Source organism: Panthera leo, chromosome D2, assembly GCF_018350215.1.
Source record: "Panthera leo isolate Ple1 chromosome D2, P.leo_Ple1_pat1.1, whole genome shotgun sequence".
NCBI classification, from domain to species: domain Eukaryota; kingdom Metazoa; phylum Chordata; class Mammalia; order Carnivora; family Felidae; genus Panthera; species Panthera leo.
The window spans coordinates 77203093-77229953 of record NC_056689.1 but is presented as its reverse complement, the minus strand read 5'-3'; the positions used below and the strand labels follow the sequence as shown (position 1 = coordinate 77229953).

Below are 26861 nucleotides of genomic sequence, written 5' to 3'. Positions count from 1 at the left end.
AGGCGTTTAAGTCATTTGTGATGAATTTTCCATCAGGCAGAAAAAAAGGAATGATTACCAAAGATCACACCCTGGGGATAAATATGAGGTTATAGCTAACTTCTTATTTCCCTCAGGGGTGTAATTAAACAGACTTTTACGATTAAGGTTTTCAGGCATTGAAAAATGTTTACTGGAAAAAAGTAATAGCTTCAGTTAGAGACACGATCAATCAGATACAGCTTACTGACGTTATTAAAGCTGTGTATTTGTGGTGAATTGCTGTTAGCATTTGTTTGACTCAAGGCATATCAACTTAAAGAATGTTGGAAAAATACTGCTGGTTGTATGTTTCTAATGGGTCCAGATTCTAAATGATTCTGATTAGGCAAATCTTCATAAACAGGAACATAGGACTTTGCTGACACACCGTAGGTGTTCATACTTCTGTCTGGCTTTACCTTGGGAATTTTAACAGAAAAAAGAATATTAAGATTGAGCTTATGATCTTGCCTTTACCAGTCATTGGCCTTAAGTCACTTAACTTCTCTGTCCCCCCTCCCTTTTTAAATATTAAAATGAAACTGGATACTGACTCGGGAGGTCTACAGCCCTTCTAGTTTTAAAATGATCTGATTGCCTATTTTAAGAAACACAATTTGACACATTCAGTTTAATTTAATACATATTCAATATGTATTTATTGAGAACTCAGTCCATATAAGGAATTCTGCCTAGGCACAAGGAATGCAAAGAAATGATGTACTCCCAGCTCTCCAGAAACTCCCAAGTTGAGGTTGGGGAAGGGAGGTGGGAGGTTGCAGAAGTAAGAGAAACAGCACGTAAACAGACCACTCCAGTAGCTTCGTATTAAGTTCTAGAAAAAACTTCTGTACAAACCCAGATACCCGCTAAAGACACCAGCCCTGACACTCCCAGTCTAAATTAGGTCTCCCTGTTGTACTCTCTGAGTGCTTTTTCTTCACAGTGTTTGCCACACTTTGTAATGATATGTTTCTGTGTGATTATTTTCTTAAAGTCCTCTCCCTTTGTAGACTAGGAGTTCCCTGAGAACTGAAACTCGTGAGTGTTGTTATTCACCATGGCATGCCCAAGACCTTACCTTAGAGCCTGGCAGATGGTAGGCATTTAATAATAACCCGTTGACTTGCAGGAAAGAGAGCGTGTGGGATGATTCTGTCCGGGGGTGAGAGCAGTTGGTGGTGAGGTGAAGCAGAGTCCGAGGAGAGCTTGGCAGAGAAAGAGTAGACAGCACTTAGGTTCACTGGAGGCATTTAGACCCAAGTGAGTAGTCCTCCTGGTGCCTAGATGTGAGTACCCTGCGGTGAGTGTGCCCAGATAAGCAAGCAGGCTGAAAGCACATCTTGTGCCATTCACTCAGGGTGCGTGATGTCGCTAAACCAGGGAGCGAGAAGTCTGTGCGTCCGTATACATGTTGTGGGTGTAGATTGATACACCCGTGAGTGTAGTACTGTCCTTGTGCAAACACATTTAAGACCTGTTGTCATTGGTAAAATCCATACTCATTTAAAAGCATTCATGAATTTGTAGTGGCTTTTTATCTTATGTTATTTCTCATCTGCTTTAACTAAAATTACAATACTATCTTATAAAGGCCTGTGACTTTTTTGTTTTGTTTTTTTTTTTACCTTAAAAAGGATTATCCTACTTTGCTATACATATTGGAGCGCCAGTAAGGGGCTTTAAATGGGGCATTTACACAGACAGTTCTCTCTGTTGGCAGTAGGAGGATGGATTCAGAGCAGGAGAACTTGAAATCAGTCCCTCTCGCTGTGGTCCAGGTAAGGACATCTCCGCCTACGGTAGGGACAGAACCAGTGACTCTCAGTGCCGCTTCTCACGCAACAGCCTGAAACCCGACAAAGCAAACGTCTATCCTGATTGTTCTTCCTAGTATGGTGAAGGCCAAATTTAATATACACACACATACACGATATTCACATGAATATTTGATCTTTAACAGAAATTAAAGCAGCTTTGGATTTCACCTTTTCGTTTTCTCTTATATTATTTTCTCTGTCTTCGTCTTTCATTCTCTTTTTTTCTTCATCCTTTTCAACTTATGACCCTTCAGTTTGAAATTAAATTTGGGCTGTAAGTTGACTCCCTGAATCTTTTCTTCACAAGCCTTCTTTGTATTTTCTAGAAGAAAAAAGATTAACCCAGGGTTTCCAAAATAAAAGCAAAGATTGTGATTAAAACTGAATTAGAATCTTTATTCTCTATTATTCACTAATAGTAAAATAAATAGCCCAGTCTTAAGGAAGCTTTAAAGTAAGTCCTGGAGCCTTTGCAAACTCTTGGATTTTAATTAAAGAAACACAGAATACCATCACTTTCTGTTTGTCAGTGGGAAAAATATGTATTTTTAAATTTTCAAAGCTTAGCCCAGCAGCACATGGAGTACATCTGTTGGCTCTCAGAACTCAGGGAACACAAATGGATTCAGATGTTTAGGCCCTTTGTCTTCACTGGTCTCCGCTCACCTCGCCAACTGAGCGTGGCACAATCCAAACACAGTTTCTGAAAACAGAGCAGCTAGAGTTACTTCTCAAGCACTCTCTTGGGGACTGATAAAGTCAATCTCTGTTTATGTAATGAAATCAGGGAGCAAGGGGTCTGCTGTAGTGCTTTGTGGATGGGATTGCATTGGTGTTGTCTTTCAGGGAAAAGACTGGATTTAATAAGCCCTTGTTCTTACTCGTTTTCTGTGTAGGTACAGCCCACTCTAATGGATTATTTTGAGCTATTTTTGTTTATGTAGTGTTAGAGCTTCTCTTTAAGCAATTGGTTTTAGTAAAATAAATAGGTTTATTGTAGAAACATAGGATACTGATATCACCTTTACCTGATAAAAAGACTTAAATGTCTGGTAACTTACTTCTTCTTTGTTCAGTGCTACTAGGGTTTACTCTGTGTGTGTGTGTGTGTGTGTGTGTGTGTGTGTGTGTGTTTAAGTAATACTGCCTTTTTAGTGTTCTTACATTTTAATTTAACTTGAACTTTTAAAATAAACTCTGCTGGTTTATCCTCTCCTCAAATACTTGCAAAATCCTTCGTATTTTTCAAAATATTTATAAAGTATTTTTGAGAGTGAAATCTCATAAAGATCTTTGCTTCAGGACCAGAGTTCAAAGGAAAGTCCGTTTGGTTTTAATTTGAAAACTGTAAAAACAAAATACCCTCAAAATGGCAGGGTGTGAATTGGTAACTTCAATTTTATTGCAATCTGCCAAGCCCATCCCCAGATGTTTCCAATTAAAAGCCAAGAATGCTAACTTGGGTGAATATCATATGAAAGCATTTCTTTACTTTTCTCTGATTTTTTTTTTTCTGAGAAAAATAACAGTCTCAATTCCTTTAACTTTAATTAAAGAAATAATTTCTCATTTGCATGTTGTTTAAATTCGTACAAAGACAATGTAACATTCAAAGAGAATTCTTACATGTCAGATTTGCAAACGTGTAGTCCCGAATGCATAGAGGTTCATATATGTCGTCTTATAAAGGTGAAGTGAAAAGGCTTCTAAAAGATGTTGGAGCCCTTTAAAAGAAAATAATGTATTTCTGGATTTGCTATAATCAAAGAGTATACCTTTTAATACCCCACATTTATTTAAAAGGGGTGGTTAGTAATAAGCTTTTATTTTTGATCAGTTGTACATTGAATTGTAAGAAGTCCTTCTGTAGGAATCTAAGGTGTGATAAGATAAACCGGAATGTTATTTTGAAGCTGTCAATTTCATAATATTTCTCTAGATAATACTAAGTTACATTAGGATCCATACATGAGCTTGAAAGTTACTTCGAATATGTCATTCCATATTAAGAAAGATATACGCTGGCAATAAATTTGAATTTATGGAAACTGGCATTCGTTCAGAGAAAAGATGGAATTGATCTTTATAACTAACCTAACATTTTGAGTGTAAAGCTGAAGAGACATTGATTTTTGAAGCATCCACAAGCCACAGACACAGGACCACATACTACTAATCTGTGGAACCGAAACGGTTTCCCATCACATTTCCTATTTGGTGAAATTTTGACGGACATGTATTTGGGGGCTCAGGAAGGAGACAGCCATGTGGGTCTTGGGTCTGTTTTTGCTTTTGGTAAGTGCCTGACATTTTTTCCAAACATGGTACCACTCAGACTTGGACATGCTACAGAAGGGACCTCTTCTGAGGAGTCTCCCAAGAAAGCTGGTTGTCTCCGCCTTGTGTTTGACCTGCAGCTTGTTTATAGTCCTTGTTGCTGTGCCAGGTATCACAGCCACATCGCAGCTCTTTGTCCTTCCATGGCACCTTGTACCTACCACCCTGCATTTGCCCCTGGCTACACAAGTCACAGGATCCCATGCCTCCCTTTTCCCCAGCTGATCATGAGTGCCTCGCGAGGCTCATTCCATCTTTCCACCCTTGATGACAAGCAGAGTCCTGTTCATATTGGACTCAGTTGTGATTTTAAGGTTTGGGGAAGTTATTTTGAAAATACTTTTGGGGCGCCTGGGTGGCTCAGTCGGTTAAGCCTCCGACCTCGACTCGGGTCATGATCTCATGGTTCATGAATTCGAGCCCCATCCCATGTCAGGCTCTGTGCTGACAGCTCAGAGCCTGGAGCCTGCTTTGGATTCTGTGTCTCCCTTGCTCCCTGCCCCTTCCCCACTCATGCTCTGTCTCTCTCAAAAGTAAATATGAAAAGAGAGAAAATACTTTTTAACAATTGCGAATATCTTAGCATTTAGGTATAGAAAGAGAAAGGGGATCAGGAGTCTAGGTCTGAGTTCATTGCTACCATTACAGGACCTTCCTGTTTCATCTGCACAGTAGAAACAGCATCTGTTTTCATTACCTTTGTCATTTATTCGGAGATTAGCTCCTGGGATGTGCAGAGTCATTACGGAGGCTGTGCTTAAACGCTGGGGGAGCTTGTTGTTCATGTTCTTTAAAAAAAAATTTTTTTAATGTTTATTTTTATTTTTGAGAGAGACAGAGACAGAATGCGAACGGGTTAGGGGCAGAGAGAGAGGGAGACACAGAATCTGAAGCAGGCTCCAGGCTGTCAGCACAAGGCCCGACGCGGGGCTCGAACTCACGAGCTGTGAGATCATGACCTGAGCTGAAGTCGGACGCTCAACCGACTGAGCCACCCAGGCGCCCCGACATTGTTCATGCTCTTGTCGTCACCAGAGTGACACTGCTGAACTCTGCACAGACGAGGAGGTCTTTTCTCAGGTCATGTCTCCCCCTCCTTTTTCCTAAAATGAAACTTAACAAGCTATGCATTTTTTTAAAAAAGACAGTGTATACCAGTAAAATAAGGAAAGGAATATTTTCAGCTCTGAGGGGGAAAAAGCTAAATTGACGCGAACTAGAAGTTTCTGACGTTCTCAAGTATGACAACCGCCGTTTAGATTTCAGTGACTCTTCTAGATCCTGTCGTGATCATGTACTTTTTAGTATCCAGTGGTAATTCACAGAACTCCTAAAGGTTGGGAACTGTTTCTGTACAGTAAAAATGCAGTGAAGCTGCCTCATAAATACAAGTTGAGCAGACACTGGTCGATTCCTATGTGTAAGAAGGGCGTATTCAAAGTGACGTCTGTGTTCCGAGAAGGAAGTAGAAAAGACCTCCGGGCCGAGTGTCCTGCATTCATCCAGCCAGCAGTCAGCTGATGAGTAGGTTTGGGGATACGTCAGTGAAAAAATCAGACTAAAACTCCTGACCCTGCAAGGAGTTTCCTATGGATCTAATAAGTAAGTAGGAGGAAGAGTGTTAAAAGGCGGTAAGTCCTACGGAAGAAAATAGGAGGGAGAGGTGGGCTTCCTTGAGAAGGTGGCACTGGAGCAAAAACTTAAAGTGGATGACAGTCTTGGGAATATCTGTAAGACCAGCAGAGAAAATAGCCAGAAGCCTGAGGTGGGAGCAACCAGGAAGCCAGTGCAGCCAGAGTGGAATGACGAAGGAAGGAAAAAGTCGTAGAAGACAAGCCGGAAGGGTAACATGGGTCACATCACTTAGGGCCTTGTAGGCAGTGCTGTGGCTTTGGGTTTTGCTCTGCCTCTAACAGAAGTGTGGCAACGTAAACAAATACTCCCCATTTTAAAATGGATTGCCAGTAGAGTTAATGGTTGCCAGGGCCTTAGTGAGAGAGAAGGGACTGCTAATGGGTAGAGAGCTTTTTTTTTTTTTTTTTTTTTAAAGAATGATAAAAACGTTATGGGATTAGGTAGTGGTGTTGATTGCACAACCTTGCAAAATACACGAAGCACAATGAACTGTACACCTTAAAAAGGTGAATTTTATGGTATGTGCATTGCATCTCAAAAAAAAAATTACAAAAAGTGGTCGATTGCCAGGGCTGGCTAGAACCGTTTTTTTTTTGTTTTTCCTCCATCTACCTAAGGTAGATTTTACCTTTAAAGATCCAGGTTTTGGGAGCGCCTGGGTGGCTCAGTTGGTTGAGCGTCCAACTTCGGCTCAGGTCATGATCTTGTGGTTGATGAATTTGAGCCCCACATCGGTCTCTGTGCTGACAGCCTGGAGCCTGCTTTGGATTCTGTGTCTCCCTCTCTCTCGGTCTCAAAAATAAGTAAACATTAAAAAAAATGAAGATCCAGGTTTTTAGGGGCACCTGGGTGGCTCAGTCAGTTAAGCGCCCGACTCTTGATTTCAGCTCAGGTCATGATCTCACATTTTGTGAATTTGAGTCCCACATTGGGCTCTGCACTGACATCGCAGAGCCTGCTTCGGATTCTCTTTCTCTCTGCCTCTCCCCAGCTCTTGCACACATGTGCTTGCTCTCTCTCTCTCTCTCTCTCTAAATAAATAAATAAATAAATAAACAAACAAACAAACAAACATTTCTTTTAAAAAAAAAAAGATCCAGGTTTTTAACTAGTTATACCTTAAGGGAAAGTCTTAGTGTTCTTGGCTGTGTTTTCATTTGAAGTAAAGGATGTTTGTCTGTTTTAAAGTATCCTTGCTGAAATTGTTAACAATTGTGAAATCAGACTATTCCAGACACCCTTTTTATATGCACTTTACATACCTGTGTGACTCTTACTTGGTAAGAAATGATAGCAAGATGTTTTTAACCTCTGGTTAGCAAAATGAATGTAATTCTTAGGTCGACTTTTGATTAATACATTTTGCTACACTAAGATAGTCTCCATACGGTTTATTTTGTGAGTCATCTACAGGCTAGAAAATTAGATCAATATGATAATGTTCTTCAAATTATGGTCTAAAGCATGCAAGTGAAAAGAATACCTGTTCGTTCTATTGACCAAAACCCAAAATTGAATGCCTCTTATTCCAAAAGAAGCAGTTATTTTTAATAGAAATAGAACAGGAAATGTATTTACCACCCCCACTCCCACCCCCGTTTTAGCTTTAACTTTGGAATTTCCTTGAATTTCAATCTATGACAGCCTAGTAAAGTTGACTGAAATATTATGACCATATCCTAATTTTTTCTCTTCTTTTGGTGGGGTTGTATAAGCATAATTTGGGTTTTACCAATAGTCTAAGTGGTTTTCTTTAAATGAAATGAAATCATTGAATACAGTCATGGAATGGAACATTGATTATTGCTGAGCACTCCAAGCAAAACATTCACTCTTCTGTGATAACTCAAAATGTAGAGGCCCTCAGTTTGTTTCGTGTTCCTTTTTGTTGTCTGCCCTAAAATGGTTTATAACCAGCTGCAGAAGTGATTTCTGTTGGTGAAGCTGTAGGTCAGAGGTCACCGAACTTGCTTCCCTTTGAGGACTTTGACCAGAGTGGTTGTCCCTCCCAGAAATGTGTAATTAATAATGAGGACTAGGCCTTCCCTCCTCTAAATTTGGGCTTCTTAGAAGATAGCTTTTACGTTGCCCAGGCTTCTTGAAGTGCGTCATCCGGAGCCTCCCCTCCTGGAATCGGTGCCTTTGCCGGCCCCTGGGGCCCTGTCCTTGTCAGATGGTGGTCGTGAGATGGGGTGGTCGTGAGATGGGGGGGTCGTGAGATGGGGTGGTTGTGAGACGGGGCGGTTGTGAGATGGGGCGTGGTGATTCTGGGGCTCCTCTTCTGAAATTGTACATCAGATTGCAGGAACGCTCAGAAAAATTGTGAGATAAGCCCTGTCAGACCAATTACGTTTTCAGAATTTCGAGTACTTGAGAAATCTATGGTAACTCTGATTTCTTCTTCTTTGCAAAGAGTCTGCACCCTAGGAGAGGATTAATCTGCTTTCGCCTCATTGTTCCAGTATGAATGAACGTACTTAGGGGCTGATTAAATATTTTTTCTTCTGACTACAGGAAAGTATGTCCAAATCCTTAAGTAATTACATTCTTAACACAGACATTTCTCATTTTCTCACACTAGCTGCAAAGGCAGGGCAGATTCCAGGCCCTTGCGTTTCTCATTTGTGTGACGGTGACTTTCAGTGGAGCTTTAAGTACTTCCCTCCCCTCACTCTCAACCAGCTAATGTTAGAAATGTTAGAAAGCGTAATGTTTCAAAGTGGTTTATTTCATAAAACTCTTTGTATTCTTTGGTGGCTCAGGAGAATAGCTGCCGCAAAGCCCTGAGATAAGCCTACGCTTTGGAGAAAAATGATGTCTTCACCTAATCTAAACACTTGATTTCGGATGATGAGCAGAAGTCAAAATGTATTCATTTGTGACTCTTCAGCGAGATAAATGAAGTATTCAAAGAGTTAAAAAGAAGCTATCCGACCCGCTGTTGTGAGCAAGTATTGCCTGAAAAGAACGTGACATTTTAGAAACCCTGACCCCCTGCACTCAATCCTACTTGCTATAACCTGGCATGCGCTTCATCTTTGTCCTGGTCTGTCGCTACCGGGAGATGGTGAGTTACCTAGAGGCACTCGTTTGTTCATCATTCTGCTCCCAGCCACCCAGCGTCTGCCGCACAGTGAGGATTCGTTTTGTGGTCAGTGACTGTTTTTGAATGTCACTGTCATCGTTAAAGGCAGACATTGGGTTCAGGTGTCTGTGGATGAATCTGCATCTGTTTTTTTACTAGACATTCTTGGGGTTCTCTGCTTCTGTGTCCCTCCATCACAACAGACAAGATACACCATAACATTTTTATTACTGTTTCCTTGTTCATATTGGTAATATTTTTGTACTAAGTACAGAATTTTATTTTATTTTATTTATTTTTTAAGATTCTGTCTTTTAAGTAATCTCTACGGTACCCGACGTGGGGCTTGAACTCAAAACCCTGAGATCAAGGGTCACACGCTCTACTGACTGAGCCAGTCAGGCGCCCTGCCCCCTAAATACAGAATTTTAGAAAAATTACACAAGAAGAGCCGGGAAATTCTGCACATGTGAAGAGCAGTCGTAGGGGGATGGTTAGATCTACTAGAGATTAAAATACAATATCAAGCTTTAATAGTTAAAACTGTGTGGCATTGGTACATGAATAGACAGATAGTGTCTAAATAAATAGGAAGTGCTGAAAGAGATCTAAATATATATGGAAATTTAGTAAGTTATCAAAAAGGCGTTTAAATCAGCGGGGGAAACAACGGTTCTAAAATGATGTTGAGGCCACTTGGTAAACATCTGAAAGAAATTAGGTTAGATCCTTTTCTTATACCTTACACCAAAATAAATTCCAGATGGAGCATACATGTGAATGTAAAATTATGAAACCATAAAAGCACTGAAAAGAACATGTAAATGTTTTTATAATATTTGAGTGACAGTGACTTTTTAAAATTATATTGCAAAACTTAGACACTGTTTTAACAAATGATATGTTTGACCACTTATCAGATTTCCACATGGTGAAAGAAAATACCATACAGAGTCAAAAGATAGATAAGCTAGGGAAGTACAACATATTTTGCAAACCAAGGGTGAATTTCTTTAATATATAAAGAGTTTTTCAAATAACAAAACCAGAAATCTAACAACAGAGGGGGCCAACTTTATGGAAAAGGAAATGCAAATCCTTTCAACTTATGGAATGCTATGTAATGCAAATTCAAACCACAATGAAATGCCATTTCTCAGATTGGCAGAGATTGAAAGTTTTGATTATAGGCTGTGTTGGTAAGGATTTGAGGAAGTTAGCACTGTGTACATATGTTGCTGATGGAAATGTAAAATGGCACAACTTCAGTGGAAAATAGTTTTGGGCTAATAAAACATAAAAACCCTTACAGCCATCAATTCCAATTCAAGGAATTTATCCTGGACATATTCACAGATGATACATGTCCAAGAATGTATTTTCCCAAATGGTTCTACCGTTTTAAACCAACAATATCCAAGTTCTACATAGTCCAGATCCTTGCCAAAACTTGTTATTCAGTTTAAAATTAATGGCTTAATTTTAGCCATTCTGGTGGTTATGCAGTGGTATGTTATTATGGTTTTAATGGCATTTCTGGTAACTGATACTGAATATGTTTTCAGGTACTTACTAAACATTCATTTATATTCATATATATTTGGTGCCTTTTTAAAAATGATTTTTTTATTCTTGAGTTGTTAAATTTTTGATACGTTTTAGATACAGCTATGTTTTCTAATGTATGTTTTGTTAATATTTTCTCTTAGTCTTTCGCTTGCCTATTTCTTCTTTTTTTTTTTAATGTTTATTTTTGAGAGAGTGTGAGCAAGGGAGGGGAAGAGACGGGGGGAGACACAGAATCCGAAGCAGGCTCCAGGCCCCGAGCTGTCAGCACAGAGCCCGACGCGGGGCATGAACTCACCAACCGTGAGATCATGACGTGAGCCAAAGTCAGACGCTCAACTGACTGAGCTACCCAGGCGCCCTGCTCCCTATTTATTTTCTTAATTTTTTAATGCAGTATATAATGGTCATGAAGTCCAGCTCATTAGTGTTGTTGTTGTTTTTATTTAAAAAAAATTTTTTTAACGTTTATTTATTTTTGAGACAGAAAGAGACAGAGCATGAACAGGGGAGGAGCAGAGAGAGAGGGAGACACAGAATCTGAAACAGGCTCCAGGCTCTGAGCTGTCAGCACAGAGCCCAACGCGGGGCTCGAACTCACGGACCGTGAGATCATGACCTGAGCCGAAGTCGGACGCTTAACCGACCGAGCCACCCAGCACCCCTGTTGTTGTTGTTTTTAATGGTTTATGCTTTTTGTGCACTAAGAAATCTTTGTATACTGCAAGGTGAAGAAAATTTACTCCTTTTTTCTTTTTCTGTAGAACTATGCTTAGCTTTTTAAACTTAGCTTTTTCTTCCTCATCAGGCTTTCAAAATGGTCTATGACCCAAAAGGAAAATAAAAAAGGTTTAGACCCAGTGCTTTTAGACTGCTGGTTTTTCAGATTTGTTAATAAGGACATTGTCATATCATGCTGCTGCTTTCCACCAAGAAAACACTTTCTGAATGAATCTTGCTTTTAACAAGATAGGTATCATTGAATATTGGGCTTTATTGCACCTGCTAATTATTCATTCATCTCAAATAATCCTGTGTTGTGAATTTTCATGTTGGACGAATATATGCACCACCTGGAGAGCTGCCCCTATGGATGACGTTGCCCGTGCCAGGGCGGTGAGGCATCAGCAGGGCAGTGAACAGTCTGGAAAAAGCAGGGTCACAGACCTGAGTTCTGGTCTTCCTCCTGTCCAGCAAGCATTCCCATTTCATCCAGAATAGAGTTCAAAACTTGAATTCTGAGGCTTCACAGAATCTGGTCCCAACCTACCTCTCCATTTCTGCAATGCCCCGCTATTTCCTGTTCCTCAGGGTGATCTTGCAACTCTGCGTCTCTGTTTTTACTGTTCCCTTCTTCTAGATTGTTCTCATTCCTTTTCATCCTGCCCTGGACTTAACTGCAGTCAGTCTGTTAAATCCGCAATAAAACTCCGTATCCTTCTTGAACTCTCTCCCGGCTTCTCAAGAAGAAACTAGTTTGCACACACTCTCTCTGTACGGTCTCCCCCATTAGCTTGCGGACTTCTGACTGCTTCAAATTCTGGGGGGTGTGGTGTTTCTTGTACGTCTGAGTGGGGCTTCATACAGTGACCACGTGGCGGGCCGGTTACAGAGCGCCGGTCTGTCAGAAAGGTATGTGACAGTGTGGGGCCCACAACAGCGGTATTCTTTGTAGAGCGTTTGGCATTCGATAGTGTTTTTCAGACTCTGAAATTGTGACCCATTTGCCGTTCACGAAAGCATTTTTTATGGCTCAGGAGCATCATTAAAAAAACCAAAATGGAGTAGGTTAGGAAATAAAAGATTACATAACACGGGTAAGCGTTCTGTTGTACCAAACAGAATTGGGAGACCCCGCACTGGATTTTAACCTCTATAATGAGTTTTGAAGTTTGCAATTTTAGAGAAGAGATATTTGGAATTTTTAACTAACTTTGGTACTCCTGAAATCTTTCACTAAATGATTTCACGTAATTTGTACCTGTGGGCAAATGATTTTTTTTCTTCAGCATCTCGTGTGTAGTCTTTGTTTTAGACTTGGGGTACATAATTGGGCTATAAATATATAAAACATTCTTGCAAAATGGCATTTTTGAAGAAGCTAGAGAATTACAGACGTTTCTCTAAAATTTCTGTAATGTTTTTTAAACTTTACATATATCAGTTTAGATTGTTCATGAAAGTTTCTTGACAAAGCAGTAGTTTTTAGTACATTGGAATGGAATCAGTGTTATCAACTAAATCTACAAATTAAAAACTTCTAAAATTTCATTTTTGAAAATGAGTTCACTCCATATATAAATTATGCTTTCATATATGAAAAGACATTTCACTTTGATTTTGAAACTGGGTATTCTTTGCAGTCAGCTCAGCAAGAATCCTATATTAAATATTTCTTCCAAAAGGAAGTAGAAACTCAAATCTTCCACATCAATGCAGGCATCACAAATAGTGATGCATTGCTTTTAGAGAGCTTTTGAATCAAATGTGCATTCTTGAGATAGGAAAGTAGTTACTAGAGACAGCTAGTATTTACAGTAAAGCTGTTTCTGGTTGACTTTGTTTAAATTTGTGATTAAAACCTTTCCTGGAACTCTGGAGCCTTGTAACCAGGAAGTTACTGTGTTTGTAAAGCCTGTGTTCTTGTTCCTTCACTTCTCTTTAGGGTCAGTATAGACCTTCTGATTTGTTGTGTCCTGAGACGTATGTTTGGGTGCCCATCGAACAGTGCCTGCCTTCACTTGAGAACTCAAAGTACTGCCGTTTCAACCGGGACCCAGAAGCAGGTACGTTTGGAGCAGAGCTCTGCCAGAAATCCTTGGCATTGTTTTTGGGTTCCTTGTGTGTGGCTTTGGCTCTTAATAGGGTCCAGGTAGCTTTTCATCTATCGTAGAATGTGTATGGTGTGTGTGCGCGCGCATGTGTGTGTAAGACCGGGAGATACCACATGTGCGCACACACAACACTCTCGCTTCTGGAAATAAATGCAGAAACCTCATGTGCTTCTGCTCCTTACTAACCCGTCTCCTTCTACTTTGAGCGTTGGTACCACCTTCCATTTCTGCTACAGCTGTCACAGTGCATAAAAATTCTTCCCTAGACTGTTTAGTTTAGGTAAAGAAGATAGAAATACTGACCAGTTCGACTGAACAAGGCCGGGGAATGGTTTCCCGAAGGCCAACAGGCTGGGATGGGTTTTGTGACAGTACTTTTGTTGTTGTTGACAATACTTTGTTGACTTTTTCTTACATCTTTGGTGCTTCTCCTCTCCCGTCCCTTCTTCCACCTCCTGCGCACGCAGTCCAGCCCTAGCCATGTCTTATCTCTTGGTACTCCCCATTTGGATAGTCTGTGCACTGGTGGTAGGCACAGACACTTGCACATACAGCCTGGGGTCAGACTCCCTGCAGGTGGGTCCTGGCTCCATCATCAGCCTGTAAATTGTGTGCCCTTGGGCAATTTCGTGATCTTCCAGGCCTCAGATTCCCGACCTTCAGAATTAAGATAATAATAGAACCTACCTTGCTGAGCTGTCATGAAGATTAGAGTAAGACAGGCACACTGAGGCTAGCCCCCTCGTCTTGCTGGGTTGGCGATGGCTGGGCAAATGAGCGCGCGATGTCCCGTAGACTGTGCCACGGGCTTTCATCTGCATTTCCTTTATTTGCTCTGATTCCTGTCTCCAGAAAAATAACGCAGTTCTAGTCACCTCCCTTTTGTCTAGATCTCGCTCAGTTTTCAGCAGCCTTTCTCACCCTCCCTGCGTTCCCCCGCGGCTTTGTCCATCAGGCGCGAGTTGTGCTCGTGGTGGGCATCGACTCCCCATGTGTGTTTTCCTCAGACTGGAGTTCCTGGGTGTTCCCCCTGTGCCTCACTGACGTCTGCCAGAGGAGGCGCCCGGTGCACAGTTAACAGTCACATTTTCTGTCTAGTCACCCGTGGTCTAAGCTTGGAGAAAAATCAGAAAAGGGAAACGGAAAGGCCGGGGGAGGGGCAGGGAGTAAATGGAAAGATCAAATAGGAAGACAAAGGGACAAGCAAAGAAATGCAGGAATTTCTTCTGTTCTAGGATGTGCGTTCTTTACCACCCCCGCCCCCCGCCACAAATGAGGTTTTTTATTTCCAAAAAAGGAAAATTGGTTCATGTTTCATTGTATTTTGGCATCTCCTTGAAAAGCTGTTATGCAATCAAGAGTGGGCACTTCTTACACATGGTGATACCTTAGAATCTGATGAACAAGTGGCCGTAGGGACCCACCTGACTCCTACACCAGACACCCCGAGGTCACCCCAGGCTTCCTAGACATTTAGGGTTTGTAGAACAACCAGGGCTTTATAGTTCTGCACCTCCGATTGTCAGCATTTCATTATTTCATTTTAAGTAGAATTACACCTGACTGATCAGACAGACAGACGCGTTGCTTACAGACAGCCGTACTGAATTTGTCAGCGTTTGAGTCAGGCTCAAAGCGAAAGGCAGTGGTAGTTCAGAGGAAAGCAAATACTTACCTGCTGTCCCTTCAAAAAAAATTGTTTTTTCCTTTTTAGCTTTTCTCAAGGGCAGCTCAGAGTCATTTCCTTCTGGTGAGAACAGCTAACCGTCCTACTGCATTATTTCACGTTCACATACAAAAGTGGATAAGTTCCTTCCAACTAAATAAAAATGATCACGAATTGGTTTCTGACTCCCAAACTTAAGACGCAGTTTCACTGTCCCCTTTTTCTTTCCTGGATCTATTTTAAAGGTTGCTTCTCTTATATAGTATTTGGAGATTAAAACAATCACAGGCTCTGTCTGTTGTAGAAAGCTGAAAAGCTAACTGAGTAATTTCCATGCACTGAACATTCAAGTAAAGATTTATTCGTGTTAATAGACTTCAAATTCATTTTCTGAAGTTAGCACTGAGGAGCATTTCATGGCAAAGAAAATTTGAAGTCTCATTTCGACGGGACTACACCATGGTGAGTGAAGAGTGTGCACGACATGCTTTTCTCCTGTAATCTGTTACGTTCCAGTTCTTACGGCATAAGCTCTAGGTCTTAACATATTCATTGTTTAGAATCCATTTACCAAAGTCAGAGGACTAAGTTTTCTTCTTCAAAGAAAAGGAAGATCCTTTTCCGTATGCTGAGTCTTTGGAACTTGCAAGAGAACACCGTACAGTTTTATCAGTATTGAATATCACAGTCCAGACACTATTTGAAATCAGACTTACGTCCTGTGGTTTTAGGAAATTAAAATGCAGTTACATGCTGAAAGGTATTGAGCATGCTGTGAAACATGGTCATTTGAGATTTAAATGGCAATCTGTGAGAAACCGTTCTCTTCTCTTGGGTCCGTTTTACTTTTACGTGACCCAAACTCCGACTCAGACAAAATACAGAGTTTAATGTGGACACCGTTGTTAGTTGGCATGGTGCTTTTTTCCACTAAATCTGTTTCTCCTCCCAGCTGTTCAGTAGTTACATTACTCTGCAGAAGGCACAGCTGATCGCCACAGGTCTCTGTAAAAACAGTTCGGCTACAAGGCGTATCAGGAGCCACTTGTAAGAAAAATTGCATTTCCCTCTCTCCTGAATTGATGTAAGCCTCTGGAAATCCTACTCCTCCCTGCCCTCCACCCCCTACTCCCCTACCTCCCGCATTTTGGAGGTTTGGGGTTATATGGTTATTTGCTTAACTAGGAAGTGTGCATAAGGGTAAAAACCTGTTGTAGTTACTGCTTTCGTGTATGGTGGGGGGGAGGGGCCGACAAAAGGGAGCAACTTGGAAAATTCTAAAGACGTCCCTTGGTTCATAAATAGGTCTTTTGTTTTTGAATTCAGGAACTCTGCCTACTCCAAAGAAAGGAATTTAGAAGTTTCTCAAACCATTCTTAAGTAAAAAATCTGTCAGGTTGCTTATTAAATTGATAGTTGGATATGTGTAGAATTCAAAAATCCTGCATTACAGTTACATGTTGCCTCTTTTGTTTGAATTATCTTTAAAAAATGTTTACTGGGAACAGTAGTAGAAGATTTATCCAAATGCATAAAACCATGCCAGGAAGAAATATTGGAACGGCCCATCGATCTCTCTCTACAGCAGTAATCACTGTCAGTATTTTTATGCTCTCATCCGGATCTTTTTTCTCTGCATACCTTGGTTAAACAACAGAGCAGGAATCATCCTTCACACTTGTGTTGTTTTTTTCTGAGTACTCTGTGTCTCTTCTTCCTTTTAGTAAGGCAAAACCTACTGGGCCACTGATTTGGGGCTTCAGCTGACAAATGCCACTACTTAGGTGACAGGCAGTGTCTGCCACCGATACTTCATAAGAGGCATTGGAAGCAAAGCGGATGTTTTGGAGCTGGTTTGAGGACCATGATAAATTATGGTTTGATTTGACTCTTAATGTCGTACAGGTGTTATACTATTTATCGTTGGTAGTAGAATCCTTTTGGGGGGGGTCTCGCTGGCTTAGTCGGTAGAGCATGTGACTCTTGATCTCGGGGTCGGGAGTTCAAGCCGCACACTGGGCGTGGAGCCTACTTAGAAAAAGTCCCTTTGGTTCCAGACTCGTAAAAAAGGATAACCTCACTGAGCATATGCTGGTTCCCAAGTACCATCTCCGGTTCCTCCTGCGTTACCCCAGTTGATCCTCAGCACGTGATGGAATGTTTCGTGATTGACCTCCTCAGATATTATTTACCGCGAAAATATCAGCGGATGCTTGTTTTTTAACCAGAGATTTAAAATAATTTTAATTTTTTTTTTTAACGTTTATTTTTGAGACAGAGAGAGACAGAGCATAAACGGGGGAGGGTCAGAGAGAGGGAGACACAGAATCTGAAACAGGCTCCAGGCTCTGAGCTGTCAGCACAGAGCCCGACGCGGGGCTCGAACTCACGAACTGTGAGATCGTGACCTGAGCCAAAGTCGGCCACTTAACCAACTGAGCCACCCAGGCGCCCCTAAAATAATTTTAATTCAGATATTGCTCTTTCATTTTTATAAGTACTTATTTTTAGCATTTATTTCAAAGAAGCTAAGTAGAATGATCTTTATTTCTGTCTTTACTGATAATTACAGCAGTATAGACATTTTACCACAGATTAGTCTAGATTTCACTCCCTCTTTTCTATACATACTTGAAACTGATTGCAAGAAATTTCCTAATTTGTCTAAGTCATGATATCAGAATATTGAATTTAAGTTTGCTGTAAAAAGGACAGCACCTCATTTTGGCTTAGTGCTTGCTGCATTTCCCCAAGTTAGAGGATTTCTAAGACATTTTACCTTTTGCAGCCAGTTAATGAAAATCTAAGTGTAAGGAGCTCAACCCTGAACTTCCAAGACTCAAATCTGTGTTACTTGATGCTTTCATTTGTCTCTTCTCTTTACTGCCTTCTTCTTTCTTGCTGGCATGGTTCCCTGGCACTTTTTCTATAGTGTCGTAGTTTCTGTCGTAAATGCCCATCGAGAAAGCAAGTCCCACTCTGACCGCGTGTGGGATGATCAGGTTCAGAAAGAATTCTGACTGTATTCGCTTGCCTGGTGTCTCCAAGCCCGGTCTCGCTTCCTGAATACTGTGTTCACGGCCCCTCCAAAGGGTGTACCCTCAGCCACAGTGTCGCCTTGGTCACTAGGAAGTAACGCAGAATGACAGAAAGATAAACCGGAACTTCCGAGGGTTCCTAAAAATGCGCTGCGGTGAGAAGTTACAATTAAGTGGACAGTGTCTTCCTTAGTTACCAGAGGTGTGCAGTGAAGCTGGATCTGAGGATGACTTCCCGCTTGAAGTCGCAGAGTGAATGATGTTCGATTGCTGGACGCTTAGTAAACATAAGTTCTTTGTTGCCGGTGAAGGCGGTGGTGCCGGGACGTAGCTGGGTGGAGACAGGAGCGGCCGAAGCCCGGCGTCGAGACAAAATGTTCTCGGAAATTCGGCTTGTTTGGATTTGGTGAACCTGGAGAACGTATTTTTGACGTGGAAAACATCAAACGTAGAAAGTTAAAGCCTTGTAAGTTTTCAGTTTACTCTCTGTCTGCTGAAAAATGCTTCTTCGTTCTAGCGTTCCTCTCTTTTCCCGCTTACCCGTTTCTCAGAGGTACCCTTTCTAATCCAGATGTTAGTGTAGCACTAACACGACTGCTGGCTTAAAAGTGAGAAACGAGGTTTCCCCCCTTGTGACACGGTCTTCTAATGAGGACAGAGAGGAGCAAGGAGAGAGGCCTTTCCTACGATATTTGTGCGTAACACTGAAGGATTGTAACATTTTAGTGTGTGCGCTTTCTACCAGAAAACCTGAGACGGACTTTTAAGGTAAACTTCCAACAGTTGCAAAGACCGCGTGCATTTTTTCGGTGTTTTACAGCCAGTCTCGCACAAGAGAAATTTTAAAACTACTGCTTTGCAAATTTTTACCGGGCAGTCTTTGCTCAGTAAAGCACGCGCGAGCAGTAAGCCAGTGACCGAAGCTGGCTGGAGCCCTGGCCAGAGGCAGACCGAAATAGCTCTGAAAAACTTTGAAAAGCAGACTTGAGGTTTCCATTTAGCTGTTAAAGAAAGATTTCCCTGATCCTGTTGTCTTTTCTTATGGAACAGATCAATTTTTAAAAATAAACAATTCCTTTTACGGTCACCCAGTTTTTAAAATTGAATTAATCCTATGATTTTGAAATCATTAATTAATCCGTTTTGAAATCATTCCAGTAGGCCGGAAACTACCAATACACTTCAGACCGTGTCTAAAAAAAATGCTAGTTCTGCCTGGCTTTAATGTGTGGCGTCTTAGAGTAGTGCTTTGTTCGTTTGAATAAAAAAACTGACATTTTTGAATGTAACGAAGAGGTTGTCCAAAATGTCACTTAGAGAATAAAAATAAAGCCCACAGCCGCTTAAGTGCTGGCTGAACGATGATACGCCGTTGAATGGAAGACACCGTCCGTTTTAAGTCCTCTATCTTACGTACCGCTAAGAAAGAAAAAATGTTGCCAGTTAGACTGTGACTCTGTCAGTTGTAAGATGCATCTGGGTTTCAGAAATACCAGAATGTGTGAAAATGTGAATCTTAATGACGTAGAGGAAATGTGGTTCAGTCTGTGCACCGCAGTACTGGGCAAAGCCATGGAGTACCTAAGAGACTTGTTTTTATTTGTTAGGGAGCTTTGTGGCATCTCGCTTGTAGGCATTAAATATATTATAAGTGGGGTGCACACCTATGTGTCAGAGTTAGAAGGCATCAGTTCCACCTGCTTTTTGATAAAAACAAGATTACTGTCATGGATATATGACAACAACAGAGTTCTTTTAATACCCTCTCCCATGGACTTCAGAAAATTTTGAGAAGACCTGTAACTACTTCACAGGGATACTTTATCGTAATGAAAGTAAAAATGTTTTACTACTCAAAAAGCAGTGACATTCTGTAAGCATTAATGATTTCAATGCATTCTGGTCTTAAACACATTTTAAAAATTTAAAAACTTTGATGTTGGAAGGCAAGGATAAAAACAGAGAATTTAAATTAAACTCTGCTTAGCCCATAAATTCAGCGATCTCGGACACCTGATGGAATAACGATTAAAGATGAAATAGTAAAGAAGGGGCAGAAGATCCTATCCTTCGATGCCATCAAGCTTGTCATCAACCCTAAGTCGTGCCATTCATTGAACACTTGTGAATTATCAGTGAGTGTTCCTGGTTTAACTTGTGGCTCCATTGTAACAGAACGTGAATCATTAGCTTAGTGGGAAAAAATTCTGGAAGGGGGTTTGATGCTCTATTTTGGAGCCTGCATCATTTGCTGTTCAGTGCAGTGTCTGCTGGCTACTGGAGGCGCTGAGACAAAGACAAGCCACGGTCCGAAGGTTTCTTAGATCATGCACACCCAGCTCCAGTATAAGAATGAAGTCACTGCGTTTGTCTGCAAGGTATTTTGAAACTGTTCAGATTCTCTCTTGTGTCCGTTAATATTCAGTCTCTCTGCAGGAAAATAAGCAAGCTATAACATGAAGGTATGAGAAGGTCTGTTTATTTTAGGAGTGTTCTTTTATGTGATGCCAGCAAAATGTTTTTAATACAAATATGGAAACTGGGGTAGAATTCCTGTTCTTGTAAGAAATGTGTTTTCCTAGCTGCCATCCATTTGAAATAGGTACCATTTATGGGAGACTTGACTTGTTCATGCTTCTGTAGCGTGTTCACTGATAACAAGATGAAATTTGTCGGAAATTAGGAAGGACCTGTTGACAATCGGGAAAGAAGTAAAGCCACCTGCTCCGCTAACTGCTACCAAAATAAAAAAGCAAGAGGAAAAATTCTGATGCCGAAGCGACTCTCGGCCGGGTTTCCTTCCAGAAGCAGATCCTGACGTGCGGGCTTGCGTTGATGGGAGCGGGAGTGAGGGCTGGTGCGGGTGAACTAGCGAAGGGAGGAGGAGAAGATAACGGAAGTGTGTGTGCACACGGTGCGGTCCGGCACTTTAGCGACTGGACGTCAGTCCCTTGAGAAACCTATTTCAGAATCGACTGCCTGAGGGACCAAAGGAAGACGTATGTGCTCACCTGGCTTTCGTTCTCCACTGGCTGTTGATTAGCTCACGGGGTGTTAGTGTCTCTGCCCTGTCCTTTGTACCTGTGCAAATGGAGAGCGGGCCGCTGCATCTGAAAGGAAGCAGGGCGGGCCGGTGGACCCTTCACAGAACCGTGCACAGTAGGGGCGCCGCGAGTCAGAGATGGGGCTCGAGGCTACAGGGCAGTGCCCAAGGAGTGTCTAATCCAGAAGAAGTGCGGGTCGAGGCGGCACGTCCCTCGCGTTAGCTGACCGTGTCAGCCGCGCTGGCGCAGATCGCATCCGGACCGTGAACACGAGGAAGTAGTGGACGTAAAAAGTAGTTGGAGGAGCCAGGCAGGATTAGAATCATAAATGTGAAGAATTCATAAAATCACTCACTCAACAAATACTTACTCAGCCGGGTATTACGCTTTATGACGGGGAGGTAAATTAGTCCTCCCGCCCTCAGAGGGCTTGCGGAGGACGCAGACAGCCATCATGCAGTTTTCGTGAAGTGTGATAAGCGGCCTGTTGGGGGAGAGAGGTGCAGTTAGTTCACGTAGGAGGGGCCTCAGCTCAGATCTGCGCAGGGTGTGGGAGGGCAGGGAACGCTTCTTGGATGACGTCTCAGAATTTTTAGAGGAAGGGAATGCAAGAGCTTCAGGGAGAGACAACAGCATGTTCAGAAGGCCCAGGGGGCAGAGAGCACACCTAGAGTTTGGGGGGCAGGCTGGGTGGGGGAGATCTAGCTGGCTAGCGAAGGACTGCTCATTGTAAGGACTTCGATGTTTCTCCTGAGAGCACCGGAAGGCCAGGGGAGGGTTTAGGCACCCGATGGCATCCGGAAGTTCTGTCATTTCTACTCCACATGTGGAGAGTGACCAGGACTCAGACCGGAGGTAGGAAGACTAATCAGGAGGGTTTTGCACACAGTACTCCAAGCAAAGGATGATGGTGGCCTGGACGTGGGTGGTAACTGTTGGGAATGGGATGGGAGCAAACGGATGCCAAGGACATTCAGGAGGTGGGGTACATGGAACCGGCTGGTTGATTGTGTATGGCGAGGGTGAGGGGAGAGAGTTTAGGTTGTGACACGAACTGAGTTAATGCTTACTCTTCATTTGTGACATGAAGCACATGAACAGAGGGGCAGATTTGGGGGGGGGGAGGAGGAGAGGAATGGTGAGTTCGGCTTGGACATGTTGAACCGGGGGTGTTTGGAGACATGGACAGAGACGTTGGGGAGGCAGGTGGACATACCGACCTTAAACTGATGAACAGGCTGGGAAGGAGGCACTAGTACGTGTGTGGAAGCCTTACGAGTGAATATGCCCTAGTTCGGAGTGAAGAACGACAGTCCTAGACGAGAAGCCCGAGGAACCCCACTATGGAACCCCACTATGGAATGACTGAGTAGATGATGAAGAGGCCAAAGGAGTGTGGGGTCATGGAAGCCACGTGAAGCATGCTCAAGAAATGGGGAGCAATGGCAGTGTCCGATTCTGCCAACAGGGCTTGGGAAGCATCTTTGGAGGATCCTGGCAAGACCTGTGTTCGTTTGGACGAGGATAAAATAGTGTCGTCAAGGCTTAAAAACTGAGTGGAAGTTAAGAAGGCGACCATGATCAAATATGAATTTTGAAGATAGTAGCTCTAGAGAGGTAAATCTGATGGCAGAAGACTCTTAAAAAGTGGGAGAGACTTGAACATTGTCAAAAGCGGATGGGAGTTAGCAAAGAGAAGGATGAACAATAAGAGAGAGGTGGAAATCAGTGTATCAAGGTCTCTGGGACGAAGCACAAGGAAAATCAAGGACACAGGAAGACCAGCCTTAGATCGTAAGGACCCTTTGTTGTAGGAGAGGGTGAGGAAGGGCTCAGTGCACTGAAGAGAAATAGATTGGTGTGGTGGCAGCAAGTTGGATGCTTTCTCATTTGGTACCTTTTCTTTTCCATTTGGAATGGGTGCTGGTGGAGGGGGGAGATGGCAGGGTAAGAAGAATGGGAGACAGAGCTGATGGCCAGTCCTTGTCAGAGTCCGTGAGGGTGAGATCATGTAGAGGAGATGCTTCTCTGACGGCCTGGGGAAGGCAGACCGTTGTCTGGCTTCCAGGGTGTGGGCTTGTCAGGCCGTTGCCGTGGAAGGGCAAGAATTGAAGGTTGTTGGCAACGAAATGGTGGGAATATGGTGATGGCATCTGAATTCAGTTAGAAAGGAACTGAAGGGACAAATGGAGCTACATGTCATAGAAGGGGTCAAAGGACTGGAGGTCCCAAAACCAGGATGATGGGCTGACAACTCCCTGCAAGGATAGGAAATGGTGTCCAGAGAAGAAAGAGGGTCTGATTTTACAGTTTGGAGGCATGACAAGCTTTGGCCTGGGGTTTGGGGAGCCTAAGTCGCATTAAGGTGGAGTTATTTGAAGAAGACTGAAGGAACGAGGATGGCAGTCCACAGGGACCGGCCGGAGATTTCCGTTCCTTGGTGCCATTTAGATGCAAGAGTGGTGATGTCCCTAAGTGAAGCTCCTTGTTATTTATCAAACAATTCTGATGTTTCTAGCCCCCGGCAACATAAACACAAGATCAAGGGCCTCCCGCCCGTCAGTATAGGATAGAGAACAAATAGAGTTCTGTTTTCCAGAAAAAGCTCATTTTGTACAGACAGTGATCTTGAGAACACCTGTCTATCTTTGTTTTTTTTACAGTTTTAACTACAACTCGTTGAAAAATACATAGTTTATATCTCCAGCTAGTACACGGTGCTTATGTGTGTGTGCAAGTGTCATGTCCATATATATATAGATTTGAAGCCAGAGTCTCATGAAATAGTGCTTATCCTCCTGCAGATGTGATACACTCCATCTTCTTTACTATTTTATTTTAAAAAATGAGTCTTTCTTAAAAGAAAAATTAATGTTTATTTTTGAGAGAGAGAGAGCATGAGCGAGGGAGGGGCAGAGAGAGAGAGAGAGGGAGACACAGAATCCAAAGCAGGCTCCAGGCTCTGAGCTGTCAGCACACAGCCTGATCCAGGGCTTGAGCTCATGAACCCCGAGATCGTGACCTGAGCTAAAGTTGGACGCTTAACCGGCTAAGTCACCCAAGGGCCCCTCAGACATTTTCCTTCTTAATTCGGTTTTTTCCAGGTTGAAAGACAAAACCAGAGTCTATTTACAGTGCCTCTTCAGTGACCTCGTATCTCAAAGAGGTGGACACGTAGCCCATGACCAAGTGTGTTCTTACCTGATTACATGGTCTGCTGACTACAGTTTGCCTTCCTTGAGCCCAAAAGGTTATGTCTTAACTGGAATGTGCATTGCGTTTAGGTCTTAAGGTGGGTCATTGATTCTAACTAACTCTAAAGGTCCTTGAGCTGATGGGATTGTCACGTTGACCAACATACCACATTGTTGTGTTCTTAGGGTCGTCCAAATCGCGAGTTGAATGGTAGTTACATTCAGTTGAATTTTTAGTATCTTTCGTAGCATTTTCTGATTATTTATTCACAACTTCCAAAACCAGTCTATTAACTTTATTTATATTTAATACTTAACCATTACTCCCATATAATAGCAGGTCACTGGAGCATGAATGCCTAGTGACAGTATTTAAAGTAGAAGTATGAAGACAGTAGTTCTGCCACACGCTAGCTTTGTGACTTTAGGTGGGTCACGAGTTTCTCAGCCTCAGTTTCATTATCTGTGAAGTGGGGCATTCAGACTACATGAAATGAAGGATTTTTTTAAAAAAATTTTAAGGTTTTTATTTAAAGTCCAGTTAGTTAACATAGAGCGTAATACTAGTTTCAGGAATACAATACAGTGATTCAGCCCTTCCGTACCTTACCCAGTGCTCATCATAACAAGTGCAGACCTTAGTCCCCATCACCCGTTTAACCCACCCCCCCACCCCCTGCCACCAACCTCTCTCGTAACCATCACTTTGTTCTCTGTAGTTGAGTCTGTTTCTTGGTTTGCCTCTCTCTCTTTTTTTCCCCTTTGCTCATTTGTTTCTTAAATTCCACTTACGAATGAAATCATACAGTATTTGTCTTTCTCTGACTTATTTTGCTTAATGTAATACTTTCTAGCTCCATCCGTGTCATTGCACATGACAAGATTTCATTCTTTCTTATGGCTACTATTCCATTGTGTGTATGTATGTATGTGTGTATATGTGTGTATGTGTGTGTGTATATATGTATGTGTGTATATATATATGTATGTGTATACGTATATGTGTACATATATGCCACATCTTCTTGATCCATTCATCGGTTGGTGGACACTTGGGCCGTTTCCATAATTTGGCTGTTGTGGATAATGCTCCTGTAAACGTCAGGGTGCGTGTATGCCTTTGAATTAGTATTTTTATATTCTTTGGGTAAATACCTAGTAGTGCAACTGTTGGATCATAGGGTAGTTTTCACTTTTGGAGGAACCTCCATATTGTTTCCCAAAATGTCCACATCAGTTTGCATTCCCACAAACATACACAAAAATACATTCAAAATGGATTAAAGACCTAAATGTGAGACCTGCAACCATAAAAATCCTAGAAGAGAACATAGGCAATAAGCTCTTTGACATTGGCTGCAGCAACTTCCTTCTAGACAGGTCTCCTGAGGCAGGGGAAACAAAAGCAAAAATAAGGTATTGGGACTTCATACAAATTAAAAGCTTCTTTATAGCAAAGGAAACGACAAAACTAAAAGGCAACCTATTTAATGGGAGAAGATTGACATATCTGATAAAGGGTTAACATCCAAAATACGTAAAGAACTAAAACTCAGTACCCCAAAGAAAAGGATTCGAGTATGTTTTGGGACCTCCAAATGTTTAGGACTTTTTGTGAGGATCACACTATTAAAAAACTAGAATGCATTACATAAAGGTAAGGTATACGATTCTGAAGCATCAAGTGATAAGCATCACATAAACCTTGTAGCATTTTCCATAGTTGTGCTGGACTTCACTACAGTGAACCCTTTCACCCGCCTTCTCTGTTCTATTAGGAGCAGAAGATTCAAGTTGCAGTTTCAGATGAGGCCAAGTCTTTAAGAAAGTGTTTTCCAAACTCTTGAATATGGTCCACTGTAAAAAAGGGATTTTCCAGCGTGACAGTACACATTTCCGCGTTTCTCGCAAACACAGCTGAAACAAAGCTGTGCTGACCATTACTCATCTTTACTCATGGGAGGCACTCCAGTATTTTTGAGTTGGTTCTAAGATTGAGAGATGAGGATGGGGGGGGAAAGCTCTGGATTCTCACTCCAACTTTGTTCTCCTTCTGTTCTGATAGACGTAGTCATGGTAGCAGTGATTGCCACGATGAATATTGGTTGGTCCACCTGTTGTGCTCATCACTTAGCATTTGTCATCTTAATTCATCCTTCCACTGACTCACATTCACCTCGCTGACTATTGCTGTTACCTGTCGATCAGTATTCATGAGGCAAACAACTGATTAGTAGTAGAAAGAAGTTGAGTTGGGCGAGTGTAGTAAGAGTATTCCTGTCCCTGGAAGGACCTATTTAAATTACTCTCTGAACATCTCACAGTTGTAGTTGTTGAGAGTCCTTTGCCGAGTGGTGGATATTGTGTGTATGTGGTATGTACGTGCAGTGATCCCTGGCCCTGAGAGCTAAGGACAGACCGAGGAATGTGCCCCACACAGCTACGTTACCGTCCTGAGTGGCCATATTTGAATGACCAGTTACTACCCTAGACAGCTTTGGGTGGGGGCTCTAGATCGGATATTTTGAGCCTGTCAGGTGTAGTTGGTGTGTTTGAAATAATGGGCCCACTCATCAAAAGCCTGAGGAAGTGTTGGGCCATAGGCAAAAACTGGACTACAG

At 42.1% G+C, this 26861-nt stretch overlaps 1 protein-coding gene across 7 annotated transcripts in view; it reads left to right on the top strand.

Moving 5' to 3' along the window:
• ATE1 (arginyltransferase 1) overlaps positions 1–26861 on the top strand; it is a 153356-nt gene that overhangs the window by 103155 nt on the left and 23340 nt on the right. For 6 of the 7 annotated variants that reach the window (XM_042908691.1, XM_042908694.1, XM_042908693.1 and 3 more), the window contains one exon: positions 13130–13250. The exons of the other annotated variant lie outside the window; for it this stretch is intronic. In XM_042908691.1, the coding sequence (XP_042764625.1) occupies positions 13130–13250 (121 nt within the window). The remainder of the gene's footprint in view (positions 1–13129; positions 13251–26861) is intronic. 7 annotated transcript variants of the gene reach the window in all.